Here is a 15,070-nt window from a genome sequence, read left to right as displayed (position 1 = left end):
AGCACGAGCAAGAGAAATCTCTAAGTTGCCGAGCAATATTTCTGAACGTGAGTGGTCATGGTAGGCCGCGCTCGCTGGCGATGAGAAAGCTGCTGCTCGCGTTGAGGAACCTGCTGCAAAAAGAAGTTAGTGCCCCCTGGCGCTCCACCTGATGCCATTTACACTGATTTTACAGTGCAGGAGAAACTCCTGCACTGAAAATCAGTGCGAACAGCACTCTTTACCCAAACTCCACTGCTCGTGGAACTCCAGGTAGTGCGCAGTATTGTTTCAGCACTTCGCGGAGTTCCGTGTAGCATAACTCCGCAAACTCTGCCCAGGCCTACTCTACATCACTCCGCGCCACTCCAAAACTCTCTACGCCACTCCATTTTACTCCACTCTACTCTATGACACTCTACTTTATGACACTCCACTACACTCTATGCTATTCTCTTTTACTCCACTAACATTTAGCCATGCTGATCAGCAGCCATGCTGGTGCACAACATGGCTAAAATTCCATGCTGATGTTGTATAGGCCTACTAACACCTCTCAAAGTTTGCGTGACCATTTAGAGAACCATCCTGGGCAAAGTCCCAGGGCTAGATAAGATCCCTGGGGACTTGTTCTTGGATGAAATTAACATTTGGAGTCCCTAGTTTGCAGTACTCTTCAATGCCACAATAAAAGGGGCTCCCATTCCTCCATTTTGGGCGGGGGCTGAAATCATTCCCATCTTTAAAAAAGGCTCCAGAGACATACCAACAAATTACAGACCTGTAAGCTTTAAAGATAGCTCCCAAGCATTGTTTATTAGGATAATCTTAGATAGACTTCAGGAGTGGTTGACAACCAATGAACTCACAAGCACTATTAATAGAGTGTTGTGGCTCCTGCTATTGTTCTGAAAAACTGTTGCATTAACTACTGACTGTCTTTATTTTGTCTTTGTCTATTTGCGATCGACATTCAACCTGGTTCTGGGATCTTCTCTCTGGTAGGAGCTTTTCGAAATGGAGGTCCCCAGGTACCTGCTGAATGTTTTGTTCAGATTCCATGAAAACAATTTTGCGCAGGTTAGCTGCGGTTAATTGGGTGAATTCACTGATTTAGTTCCTATCAATAGAGGTGTCAGGAAGGGTTGTGTACTTGCATCCACTCTGTTCATTTTTTACATTAACAGTTTAGTCCCGTTCCTGGAGCAATGTAATAATGATGTTCCAAGCCTGGCAAATATGAGGGTTCCGGCCCTCATGTCTGCTGATGATACCCTCTCCAAATCACCAATGGGACTCCAGAGTCTACTGGACCATTTTGAATGCCTCCGTAGACAAAGTGGTTTGGAGATTAATGTAGGGAAAACCCAGTTCATGGTCCTGAACCCCTATCATTCAACTATCCAATCCCATGCTAATGGAACCCCTTTGGACCATGTAAGCAGGCTTGACTATCTGGAGATTCACACTTACAGAACAGCTAGACTGGCTCACTCATGTAACCCCACGCAGGCTCAAATTTGAACAAGTAGCCAGGGGAATTGTAACAATGTTGCACGGTTCTCAGTTTCATCCTATCTCACTGGCCATTCAGATCTACAATCGCCAGGCCCTAAGTACAGCACTTTATAGCGCAGAGCTTGGGGGCCATAGGGATGCAAATGCACTACTAATAGTGGAAAATTGATTTATGCTCCAGTTGACAGGGCTGCTTGTCTGCACCCCCCACCAACTCCCTTCAGGCTGGAACTAGGGCCTAGACCCATTACTGAGAAGATAAAACTAAGACCAATACATTACTGGAAAAGAATCTGGCCCACCCCTAAATTGTGCTCTTATCACTAGGGCTTAGAAGAAATATTTTATATTTCCGGTTATGCAGCAAACCCCTGGCTGAGAAACGTAAAAGTGACATTCACTAAGATTATGTGTGAACGTCTCTTGAGCAATCCAGAGAAGGCCTTTGCAATTTCTAATACACTCATTAAATCTAATTACTGGCACCACAAAGGTAAATCAATATATTCCCAGACTAAGCTTGCTTCCCTATCTGACACCTTGCTTACAGTGAGGGACTCTTTTTAGCAAGAACAATTTTTGGATAAAATCGTACCTGCTACAGCCAGGAGGCTGTTTCTGCAGTTCTGCTATGGGACCTTGCCCATCCATTCTTTCACATCTAACTGGTATGGGTATGGGTATGCTATGCTTCACCAGGGTGGAAGATTGCTCTTGTCTCTCCTGTGGCTATCTCAGAGAAATGCTTGAGTATGTCCTATTCTTTTGCCCGGCTTATCAGAAAAGTAGGAAGACCTGGATTTTACTCTTATGTCTCAATTTGGGTGTCAGAGAACTCAAGGTGGCCCTGAGAATTGTGAAATCTGACTCTATCCAATTAATGGCCATTGTACTCTCACACTATCTGACGTCATTTTGGAGAGTTAGACAAAAACTGTGTACCTCCCCGGAGATCTAAGGTAGCATTGCTGTATGTATTGTATAGAATCTTCCTTATAGGTTCTACCCTAAATGCCGGCCTTGGGGCTCAGTCATTTATGAGACTGTTATGAATTATGCATAATTTTATAAAGGTTTTACAGATATGTATACTGTGCTTTTAGATTGTGTTTTATAATCAGAACATGTTTTATATTGACAATTGTGGTTCTCATTGTCAATGTGATTTTTTTTGTATGTGCTTTTATGGCATTATTGTCGAAATAAAGCTTGACTGATTTACTGACATACATGGCTAAAACATAATGGCAAAGCCAATAGCTTTTGCACAGGCAAGACCTATTGGCTTTGCCAATGCTTGTATTAAACAAGAAACCCATGTCTTCGTACTAGATATAAGATAGCCACTGATTTGACAGTGACGTAAATGCTCTAGTCCCACAATGGCTTGAAAAAAATAGTTGTTGTACTGTGAAGTGCATTATCCCCCAGGGTTGGGCATTGAGGCCTCTGCTGTGATTAGACGTTTTTTTTAAAGAAATGTCGTTGTCCTTGCTTGTATTTAATTCCTTCTTCATATTTCATTAAATTATTCATGCTAACAATGTGTATGGTGCAAGCGTACAGATGTTATTGTCTTCTTTGTGAAGGAGGCATCGTTGCAATGCTGAGGGATGTCATTAGTTAGGCATCTCGTTAAATGGGATATGGCATAGTCAGCATTGTGCAATAATGTACATTAATTGCAATTGTTCCTAAATTATTTTTTAATGTGCTCCTTGTAGCCCTGCTACAGTATTCAACTTGTTTCTTTTAAAATATTTTTTTTTGTGAAAAAGTAGGTCTCACATTTTAACAATATCTTTCAAATCTACCCTTTTAACTAACGGTCAAAAGGGTATTAAAAATTCAAAACTCTCCTTATTTTTGTAACAGCAATTTAGCGGAGAAAACCTTCACAAAGAACTCCTCTGAAGTAATCCGTGTTAAAAATTACTGGAAAAATCATGTCTTGAAAATGGCGTGTATTTCTTCTATTTTTCCTAGTTTGGGGCACCTCTCTCTTTCAGAGCAGGTTTATACCACTCTGAAGAGACCTAACTGAATACCCTTTGTATAAAGGTTTTGTGAATGTTATCAGGTGCGGCTCCTTTGCCATGATGCGTTAGCGTCGCCTCCCCCCACCGCCAGCAGCAGCTGCTGCAAAACTTTAACAATAAAATGATAATAAACTATGGGCCTGTTTTAGGAAAAGTGGTGCTGTATCCAATGCAGCGCCACTTTTCTTGCACCCCTTAGTGCACCCATAACGCCAACATGTGTGCACCGTATTCAAGATATGGCAGACCACGGTGGTAGTTAGGGAACTACCATCAAAATATTTGATGCTAGTTTGGCACTTTGCAGGATTAGCGTAAAAAATATTGACATTAAACTTGCAAAAGCACATTGAGGCCCATTGAAAACAATGGTGTGCCTCCTTTTTATACCTGCTCTGATCAAGCAGCACATACACAACAAAAATGCAGCAAAGAAAACTTTTAGATTTCTTTGAGCCATTTTTTCAGCCCCCCTAACGGGGGAACGCCCCCCTTACATGTAATGTGGTGCAAGGGAAAAGCCCGCCTTTGCGCTGCCTCAGCGTAACAAAAAAAAGATGTTAAGGTGGTGCTAATGTAGCGCAAGGGGCTTTAAATCTGCCACTATGTTTCTTATCGTTTTATTGTTAAAGGGCCAGGGCCATGGGGAATTATAGGGATGCAGGGGGAGTGCACAGCACTCCCCTCAGTGCGCATGTGTGTTTGACCGGCCAAGGCTCCTAGTCTGCCTTGGACTGCCAAGCCAGGGCGCTCCGGTCTATCCAAATGCTGCTTCCATGCTGCCAGCAGCATGACATCAGCATTCTGAATGGCCGTAGGGCAGGCTGGGAGCCTTTGCCTTCATTGGAGGCTGAAGAGTGGCACGGCGGGGAATCAGGTAAGTGTTTTAAAAAAAATAAACAAAAATCTCTTCTCCCCAAACCCCCACCACGCACCACCCGCCCCTTTTCCGCGCCGCAAGCTGCTCCTGAATGTTATACATTCATTCTTTGTCTATTTTTGAGCTTGCCTTGAAAACCAGATTTATCTGTCTTCAATGCATCTTTTTTGTAATAAATATCATAAGCAAACAAGCACACATAAAATCACAGTGAGAAGCCTTGCATCAGCCGCCTTTAACCATTGCATGCTTGAAGTGTCACTTACATTGTGGTTCTGTTCACAATTAACGTACATAGAGTATCCAGTGAGTCAGTTCCAGAAGTTTGGAATGCCTGCCATTGGGAAAGACAGTAGGTTCAGTGACTTGGCTATGGCGTTGAGAGATTATAAAATTTGACACGATCTGGTAAACAAGAAGATTTGAAATCTGCCTTTGCTGGAGGCACTTGCTGTAAATTAAAATACATACCTCATATTTAGTAGGGAAGGGCCAAATACTAGAAGGCTGATTTTTTTCTAAAATATTAACGGTCTGGGCTTCATGGAGTTGATTTTTGATTCCCTCGGTCTTTAATAAGAGTGGCTTATACAACAAGCCTCTGTAGCTAACCTCCTTCTAAACAGGGATCTGATACTGAAAGAAGTATCATTCTGATTTATGTATGTTAAATTGCACATGTTTTAAATGTGCTTTATTCTTTATCTCAACCTATTTATATCTCTAAATAAATGGGATGAACACTACCTAATTAAAACAACAAAGTACCTCACACTTATGAAGTGGCCATTCTCTTGATGCATAGCTTCCTGTATATCAACGTTTTCTAAAATGCTTCTTTAAACAAATGGTTTCAAATACAACAACCCATTTGAACAACTTGACCAACATTTTACAAAAACAATGAGCAAATGTTTAATTCGTTTAATCATATATTTGGGCCTAATTCAAAAAATATATATTTGTCAGTCTTAGTGTGTAGGGATATATTTACTCATATGGTAAATTTACAACTCTTTGGGTATTTAGAAAAGGAAACAAGTTTTGAAAAATACGACAGTGATAGCCTTTTAGATCTACGGTCATTCCCCTCCCTCTACCCCTGGCAGATTGTTCAGTGGAATAGTTAGGGGTGAGTGGATTTTTTTCAAACACAGGAACATGTCTTTTCTGAGGTGAACCTCCTTTCACAGCACTCAAAAACATTTGGGGGTGATCTTTTCAGCTTCCCTTCCGCATTTTGTAAACACACTTGAATTCATAGGAAATCATCTGCGGAGGTTCCCCAAAGATCTTATTTCATTAAGGTACCATAAATATTTACATAGAACTGTCTCCATCCAGTGCTTAATTTGTAAATAAAAAGATGCCGGTGCTCAAAGCCGCCCTCTTAAACACGCGGTTGTTGCAATTAAATCTGCGAACACGGAATACTGAGGCAGCGTAATCTCGATGCCATCTCTGACCTCTTCAATGCATTTAAAGCCACTCCCTTCCCCTTCAACTCACACCTACAGCTTTCTGCTTTCTCTCATTGTGACGCTTTTTCGTTTTTCTCTTCCTTTGTCTTTCCCAAACGTGTCTTTGCTTGCAGCAAATGCTTGAGGCAGAAGACTAAGCGCCGGCCCTCAAGAATAAGGGCCGGTGCTCAGTACCTGAAACAAAAAGCACAAATTAAGCACTGTCTCCATCCCTCCCATCTTAATCATTTCCTCTGCTATTCATATCTCCTTCTGAAAAGTATGTCATTTGGTAAGCTTTTCCACTTCTGTATGTGTATCTTTCCGATGGAAGGAATTCTCACAGGATATGATTTATGATCACAAAATCAAGTTTCCAATTCACATTTGGTACTGGTCTTACTCACAAGTAATATTACACCTATAGTTTGTAATATTATGTGGCAGTAAATCTGCTCCCAGCAGCTAACAGTGGGTGGGAATACCTTTTAAAAGCAGAAGAATGCCCCAAAAGCCAAATGTTTGTCCGTATTGGCATACTATGGCACATCACATGCCCACTCTGTGTGTTTTACACCTGTTAATTATGAATGAATTAATGAATTAAGAACCATTTGTAAAGCATGAACAGCTTTTCTCATTGGTAATGTCCCGGTGCCAAGCTAACTGAGGTAAGTAACAATCAACTACATCTCTCTAAAGAGTTATGTCTTCAGGCCAGGTCTGAAACACAATTCCAAATTGATCTCCAGTAAATGCTCAGGCATAGTATTCCATAGCCTAGCTGTATACAGTGGTTTTTGAGTAATCATGAGGGCTTTAAATTTGACTCTTTGCCAGATAGGAAGCTAATGTAGTACCTTCAGTCCTCCGTGGCTGGACTGCCTTTTAGGGATGTTCAGGATTAGACATACTGCACCAGCTGGAATTTATTCAGCAGGTCCACAGATGCCCCTTAGATACAGAACATTGGCATAGTGAAGTCTGGATGTGATAAGAGCATGAACAATGTCTTGGGAATTGGGTGTCTTTTGTTAGAGACATTAGAATTGAAATGCAATTTTCTGTCAGGGCCATATTCTTTGGCTTAAAGGATAGGGTCCTTGTCTTTATGTTCTGTAGTCACAATTGGGGGCTGCCCCAGTCTAGTAGGCCAGAGACTTTAATGTCCAGCAGGGAAGAGTCCCCAAAGACCAAATCCTTTGACTCATCTGAGTTCAGCTTAAGTCCACAGTTGTGCATCACGTTAGCCATCACATTGAGGCACCCTCAAAATTTGGCACAACTGTGTTATCCATTTGTTGAAAGACTAATAATAAATGTGTGTTATCTCCATGATACCCAATATTAAATAGCCCTGATTGCTCTACTTCCTGAGCTAATAATAACATGTATATGTTGAACAGTGTGGGACTTAACTCTTACCCTGCGGCACACCACATCTCATTTCTCTGTAACTCAAGATGTAGGGAAATCATCCAAAGTAAAAAAAAAGATCACTGTGGACATAATCACTTGAGCAAATCAATACATGTATATTTACTCATGTAAAAAATGGAAGTACTCCTGGAATCCTTTGTTAGCTCAGAAAAACTCTTATCTTTACTCCAGATGTAGAACAAAACCAACTGAAAAAATGTAAGTTTTTTGAGAAATGGTCCCATAGAACACTGGTTTCCTTTTGGAATATGGAGCTTGACATTTTCACACCGGTAGATTTCACTAGGAGCAGCAAAAACTACGAGAAGTTTTAAAAGCCATTCTTCAGTGTTTTGCTTTAGCAGAGACTGACATTAAATAGGTGCAGAAGCAGAATTTCTTATTTGTTGTAAGAGTCCCTTGCACAGTGGTATATGAAAAGGATGTATGATGGAATAACGCGTGCTCCAACCATGCATGCCTTTACAATGACTTTTTAGTTGTAAAGGCATACCTAGTAAAGGCATATGTGTAATGGCATGCGTGGTATTCGCATGCCACCCACCCCCACACAACTACCCCGACCCCCCACCCACCCTAGAAACACAACTACCAGACCCCCCACCCGCCCTAAAAATAAAAACTACCCCAACCGCCCACTCGCCCCAAAAAACGACCCCGATACCACGCACCCACCGTGAGCCCTAAAACTTACCTCAACTCCCCACCTGCCCTAAAAACTGCCCCCCCATAAAATAAAACTACCCGGACCCTAATAAAAACAAAATTACCCCAACCCCCCCGTCCCCACCCTAAAAATAAAACTACCCGACAACCCCCACCCGCTCTAAAAACAAAACCACCGACCCACACTCACAAAATAAAACTACCCTGACCCTACACCCCCCAAAAAAAACTACCCGACCCCCACACCTGCCCCTAAAAACTACCCTGATACACCCACAGCCCTAAAACCTACCCCAACCCCCACCCGTCCTAAAAACAATTAACCCTGCCCCAAAAATAAAACTACCCCACCCCTAAAAACAAAATTAGCCCGACCCTCCACCCCCCATAAAAACCCAACCCCCCCACCTGCCCTAAATACAAAATTACCCCGACCACCCACCCCTAAAAACCCACCCACCCAAACTAGAAAAATTACCTCGACCCCCACTCCCGCCACTAAAAACACAATTACCCCCACCCAGCCTTAAAAACCATAGTACCTCGACCCTCCCACCCTAAAAACAAAACCACCCCGACCTCCCTCCCTCGCCCCTTAAACAAATAACCCAACCATTCCCACCCCTAAAAACGACCCCACCCCTAAAGACTACCCCTATCCTCCCCAGCCCTACTTATCTGACCGCATCCTACCCCGACCCCCAACCCTGCCTCTAAAAACAAAATTACCCTGTCCCCCAACCTCTGCTCCTAAAAACCCACCCCCCCTACCCGCCCTACATACAAAATTACCCCGCCCCTTAAAACCAACCCACCCACCCGCCCTAAATCCAAAATTACACCAAGCACCCACCACCGCCCCTAAAAACCCACCCGCCCTAAATACAAAATTACCCCACCGACCCTGACCCTAAAAACTAAAATACACCGACCCTCCACCCCACCTCTTAAAACCCACCCTAAATACAAAATTACACCAACCCCACCATGCCCCTAAAAACCTGACCCCTCCTGCCCTAAATACAAAATTACCCTGACCCCCTGCCCCTAAAAACAAAATTACCCCCACTCCGCTCATAAAAAACAAAATTACCCACCCCCTCACTCCCGCCCTAAAAACAAAGCTGCCCTAAAAACTACCCCACAGCCCCGCTTACCTGTCCACGTCCTCTCCCGATGATGACTCCCTTTTTCTCTGCCTTAACAACGCATGTGTATTGTTCAGCATATGCATGGTTAAGGCAGAGAAAAAGGGAGTTGTTGTTAACGTAAGAGTGGTTTCGCTTGCGTTAACAACGTTGTTGTGGTTCCAGCGTTGTTGTTCCAGACGTTTCCCAAATGAAAATAACTCAGAGGTGTCTATGTTGTTCTATTTCCAGGAGTCGAGTGGGGGCTTTTCTTCCCTGAAGCAAACGGAGAATATCAGTCTCCCATTAACCTGAACTCTCGAGAAGCATTGTATGACCCCTCCCTTCTGGATGTCCGTCTATCTCCTAACTACGTTGTTTGTCGTGACTCAGAAGTGGTGAACGATGGGCATACCGTACAGATTGTTCTGAAGTCAAAGTCAGGTACGTTGTGTCAGCCATATTGCTTATTCCATTTATTAATTACTTTTTTTAAAGGAAACAATGCTCAGCAGATATTTTTCCTTATAACGTGTTGTTGTCTTTCTTTACAACGCAAAAGCTGCTATATAATGTGGAAAGAACGCATATACTTTGTTTTGTAGAAGATGAGATCAACGTGAGGTGTTAATACAGTTCAGAATCCGTCTTGAAACCAGCAAGTGGTGTGCTGCAGGGGAACCATAGCAGGGCATCTAGGTGACATACTTCTGTATAGTAAGAGTGTTCTCATATTTTCCTGTGAATACATTTGGCAAGCTAGCCTCTGAAGAAGGACAGCAAGCCACAGGCCAAAGGCAATCAATTAAACCACATCTCTTTTAAACTGTGAAGATCCCCGCCCAACAAAAGCTCCCCAAAGTTCAGCGTGACTCTGAGCTTGACATGTCAGGGGAAGACTGCCAATGCCGTGAACAATTAGAGCAAACATTAAACCGCTTTGACAGTTTATGATGTAAATTATAACATGATGCGTGCAGAAATGCAATCTTTATTATTTTCATAAGTTTCAACAGCCCAACAATCTTAAACACAACGCGACACAATTCTTCCAAAAGTTCATACAAACCACAAATCTCAGCTGCAGGGAGAGTAAACGTTTTTTTTCAATGGACACTCTATTGGGCAAGCCTGAAGTCAATCACACATGTATGCCAGTTTAATGCCCTTAATTGAACAAGCCACGGCTTTCTGACATATTCAGTTAATAACTCTATGCATGTTCATTTATTTAGTGGAAACATTTGTTTGGAATACACATTTACTGAAAACTAAAAAGAAAAAGAAACGCAAATTGATAAAAAAAAATGCATATGTATTTAAGTCCCGTTCATTACTTCAACTATCATATCTATGTTGCATACTCTTGTTTGTCCAGCATGGTTTTAGTTACTTCACCTAATCGATGTGAAAAAATATTTCACACCCCCAATCACACCCCTTACACACCCACTTAAGAGGTAGGCACTCTGTTGATGTACTTCAGCTACTTGCTGTCCCAGTGCTCCTCGCAATCATTGGTGTAGCAATGTAGTACCTGTGGCTTGGGAATGTGATAGAGGGACAAATCTGGGAAAAAACTGGATGTTTGAATGTTAGTGTTATAACGGATGACCAATACAGTAGAAGTAGAAGAAGTGGTCTTCATTCAGTGAACTCCTCACTCGCCATAGAGTGCACCGTCCTCCTCAAGCCCACATCTAACATTCTAAGGTAAGCTCCCGGTTGATCCATTGTCTCTCCATTCTAAGGAGACACCGGGAGTATACCGTTATGGGAGTTCTTATTTTCTAGAAACTGTATACTCATTTTGTTAACACATATACAATAACCCCAACCAACGACAACTTGACATATACCTATTTACAAAAGAATTACTTAATATACCCAGTTTATACTACAATATAAACAATGGAAAGAAGCGTTACATTGATTGAAGCTTATAACAGTTAGTCTGTGGGTAAGACTGTGGATGTACAATTTCATTTTGTTTATTTGATCTCAGGCACACAGTCCAAGTATTTTAAGGCTAGGTGTAAGCACCACTGGAAGATGAGACTGCTAGCTATGTTTTGCACTATTTGGGGATTACTAATTTGAATAGTGCTTCTACATATGCCAGTTTGAAGGACTAACCAGAAACCTTGTTTAAAAATCACTTTCATACATTACATTTGTTCAAAAATATAAATCAACATTGGCAAAGTCGATGTTAGTTTAAGTGAATTTGTACTATTTGTCATGACTGTAGGTTGTGTGATATTGCGGATACTCAAACACTTTACATACACAGATGGGGTGGATGATATTACTGAGCCATGTCAGATATGAGGATCTGAGATCATTATCAGCAGACTCCTGACAGTCGAAAATCTTCAGGAGCAGACTATCTCCAAGGTGGCCAGAACAACAGGCATTGACCCTAGACAGACAAATTGTCCCTCAGTACTCCTGTGGGAATGTAAATATTTATGGCCCTATGAGTCCCAACATGCTTACTTCAGGCGGAACATCATGGTCATAACATGCTTCCTCACATATAGTGAAGCTAGACAAAGCAGAATTCAGAGACTAAGTTACAAAAGCTGGGGCTAATTAAAGCAGAACATAAATTGTGGAAAAGTTAAGGAAAATTGCACTGGAAACTTGGGCCCTCATTACAAGTGAGGTGGTCCTAGAACCGCCACAGTCGTGTTGATGGTCGGACCACCGGACTCCGACAGGTCCGACTGCCAAATTACAACATTGTTCTCGACAGGCTGACAGCGGTCTTGGTTGTGGTCAGCTAGGGCGGCACTGAACTCAGCACCACCTAGTTGATTACAACCTTATTTTCTGCCAGCCTTTTCATGGCAGTTTCCCCACCATGGATAGGCTGACAGAGAACAAGTGCAGGGTCCAAAGGGGGCTCCCTGCACTGCCCATGCCCAGCACCATCAGAATGTGCACTGTCGGCTTTTCAGAGAATGCGCATTCTGAGGGTGCTCGTCGACCCGCTCTGTGCTACGACGAGATAGCACTCGACTCCTTTAAGGGAGCCGAGTGTCATCTCCTAGCTATGTTCCCGCTGGACTAACCAGTGGGAACGGTCCATTACAATGTTCCAGCAGGTCAGACTGGTGATAACCTTGTAATAGGGTGGGGGGACGTCACAGTGGCGTCCTCCTCACAAGTTTAGCGGTCCCGCGTTGGCGCCATAGGTAAAGTGTGTGAAGTTAACAGTACTGAAATGTGCTGGTGTTCTTATCCATCACATAGCATGTATATAGCTTTTTTATAATGAGATATGTTCACAACAATGAATTTTTGAAGCAGAAGTAGTGTTGGATATGAGGTGCCAATATAATCATTATGTGAAATATCAACTGTGATGTAGGGAACACTTTTGTCACATTTCATATGAACTTAGCAGGCAATGGAGGTGTTTGGACAAAATATTGAGTTTTTAATAATGAAATACAGAAATATCAGAAAATAATATTGTGATACCAAAATATCATGATGCAGAAGTATCAAAATCATTTTGTCAAGAATATTGTTTATCTAGGTAAGTAATATCTAAGAGTTATATTGTTGCTGTTAATTTTGTTTTAATAATATAGTTGCAAAGAATATTTTTTAAATTATTTTCATGTGTCTTAGTTTATATATTAAATTTAGTCTTATTATTGTTTGTAAAATTCCTTGTTTGACTCATTCACAAACACTTCTATTTTTGCTTTGAAAGTGAAGCTACAAATTGAGTTTGCACACTTTCAAACAAGTAGAAATGTTAGTGAATATGTCCCACAAGACATGTGTTTGATTTATTACAATTACTCTGGTTCTCTCTGAGAATCAGGGTGGTCCTTGTGGAGCGTACATAGGTTCCCTAACAATCACTTCAAAATTCAGTCACGCCTTTAACATTTCACCACACAGGGTACTCCGTAATAATGTGGCATATGTTCTGTCCACTAGTATGTGTAGTGTGGGGACTATTATGCATGTTAATCACTGAACCACATTCTGACGGCAAATAAAGTTATAGAGCAGGTCATAAGGAAGTCCATGATTTCCTGAAGTAGATGAACTAAAATTCTGTGGCTGCTTGCCTAAAGAAGAAGTGGCTCTTGGATGTTAAGTATCCATGCACAGCCATTGAAAGGTTTACCCATTGGCGGTTCACCTCAGTCAGTTTCCCAGAAATTCGCTTTAGTATGATACAATGTAAGGCAAGTAGGAAAACACAGGCCTGGCTGAGATGGGCACTGTAGGCAGTAATAACGACTTTCCTGCCTCTTTCCCTGCTTCGCGCACACTTTACATCAACAACATGGTAATTCCTTTTTGGGTGTTTTAGGATTGCGATCAGCAAAGTGTTGCTCCTGCAGCCTTGCCACATCTTCCAGGACATTTGAACTGGAGGCTGCTGCTTCTGTCACAGCAGTGAGGCTTTTAATCACAGACAACTGAAAATCAAGGAAAGACGTAAATCTTCCTGTGGTTGTCTGACGATAAACAACATAAGCATTGTATGTTGCCATCTGGTTCAGGTGGGAAAACAGTTTCTTGTAAACACAGAAGCTATTCTGCGTCTCCCAAAGGCTTTAAAAAAAAAGAAATCCTCCAGCGCTTTTAAAGCCCTCCCTGGTAGAGGCCAATGGATGCGACCCACATCAGGAAGGGTGTGTGTGTGTGTGTGTGTGAGACTGCCATTGGGCGTCACACACATTGAAGAGGCTAAAACAGGAAAAATTTCCTTTCCTTGCTACTCTCATAGAACATCTGGGCTTATCAACAGGAACTCTGTCTTGTCCTTGTTAGGGCTAAGGTAGTTTATATCATCCAATCCTACATTAGATCAAACACTTCTGCAACTTTGCTGCTGTCATTTCAGTTTGTTTTTATTAATCTGAATACAACATTGGTGTTATTTATGTAGTTGACTTTGGACACTATCAAGGACGTGAGGATTTATGTAATTTTAAATATAAAAAATGTACAGGTAACTTGAGAGGATGTCAATCCACCCAATTATGTTTTGGCCTGCCTTTGACTAAAGAAACTCTGAAACCATTTGGTGGGTTCTTCCAACACTGCCATTACTTTTCTCAATCTTAGGCTCAGTATATATTGGTTGAAATTTGCAAAGTCAGTTGACAGGTGTAACAGCAGGTCCAACAGCATAGGTGAGACTCTGTTACCTCATCTTTGATGTTGAGAGTGATAGTCTGAACATCCAACATAAGTGTCCATTTCTCTGCTGGGCCTCAAACTTGAATGACAGTCTCAAGTGTTTTTCTCTCTCAATGTATTATTTGAGGTGTTATGTTACACAGTTCCCAGTATTTTAAGCAAGAATGAGATCATAATTATTGTTCTGTCTGTAAGGATGCTTACTTTATCAGGGGAGATAACTAGGCCTTTCCAAGCTTCTTTGTAACAAGGTATTAAGGGTCAGATGTAGCAAAAAAAAGATTTGCGACTTGCAAATTGCGAGTCCCTACGACTCGCAATTTGCAAGTCGCAAATTGGTATGCAGTACGGTGTCTCAGACACCGTCTGCGACTCGCTATGGGGTCGCAATGACCCACCTCATTAATATTCATGAGGTGGGTCGCAAATTGCGGCCCCATAGCGAGTCTAGGCACTCGCAAACATGGAGGCCTGCTGTCGTCAGCAGACCTCCATGTTTGTGACTGCTTTTAAATAAAGCAGTTTTTTTTTTTAAGTGTAGCCCGTTTTCCTTAAAGGAAAACGGGCTGCACTTAAAAAAAAAATCCGAAACCTTTTGTTTCGGTTTTTTTCAGGGCAGGTAGTGGACCACTACCTGCCCTGAAAAAATGTTTGTGGGTCCATTCGCAAAGGGGAAGGGGTCCCATGGGGACCCCTTCCAATTTGCAAGTGGGTTACCATCCACTTGAAGTGGATGGTAACTGTGACTCCATTTGCAACCGCATATGCGGTCGCAAATGGAAT

General features: G+C 42.0%; 1 protein-coding gene across 1 annotated transcript in view; it reads left to right on the top strand.

The window, feature by feature from the left end:
• The window catches only part of CA8 (carbonic anhydrase 8), a 793,085-nt gene that overhangs the window by 94,463 nt on the left and 683,552 nt on the right, over nucleotides 1-15,070 (top strand). The window contains exon 2 of the mRNA XM_069220231.1: nucleotides 9,362-9,553. Coding sequence (XP_069076332.1) covers nucleotides 9,362-9,553 — 192 coding nt within the window. The remainder of the gene's footprint in view (nucleotides 1-9,361; nucleotides 9,554-15,070) is intronic.

The sequence above is a fragment of the Pleurodeles waltl genome, chromosome 2_2 (genome assembly GCF_031143425.1).
Source record: "Pleurodeles waltl isolate 20211129_DDA chromosome 2_2, aPleWal1.hap1.20221129, whole genome shotgun sequence".
Taxonomy (NCBI): domain Eukaryota; kingdom Metazoa; phylum Chordata; class Amphibia; order Caudata; family Salamandridae; genus Pleurodeles; species Pleurodeles waltl.
The sequence above is the reverse complement of the archived record's forward strand: the minus strand, read 5'-3'. Positions and strand labels throughout refer to the sequence as shown.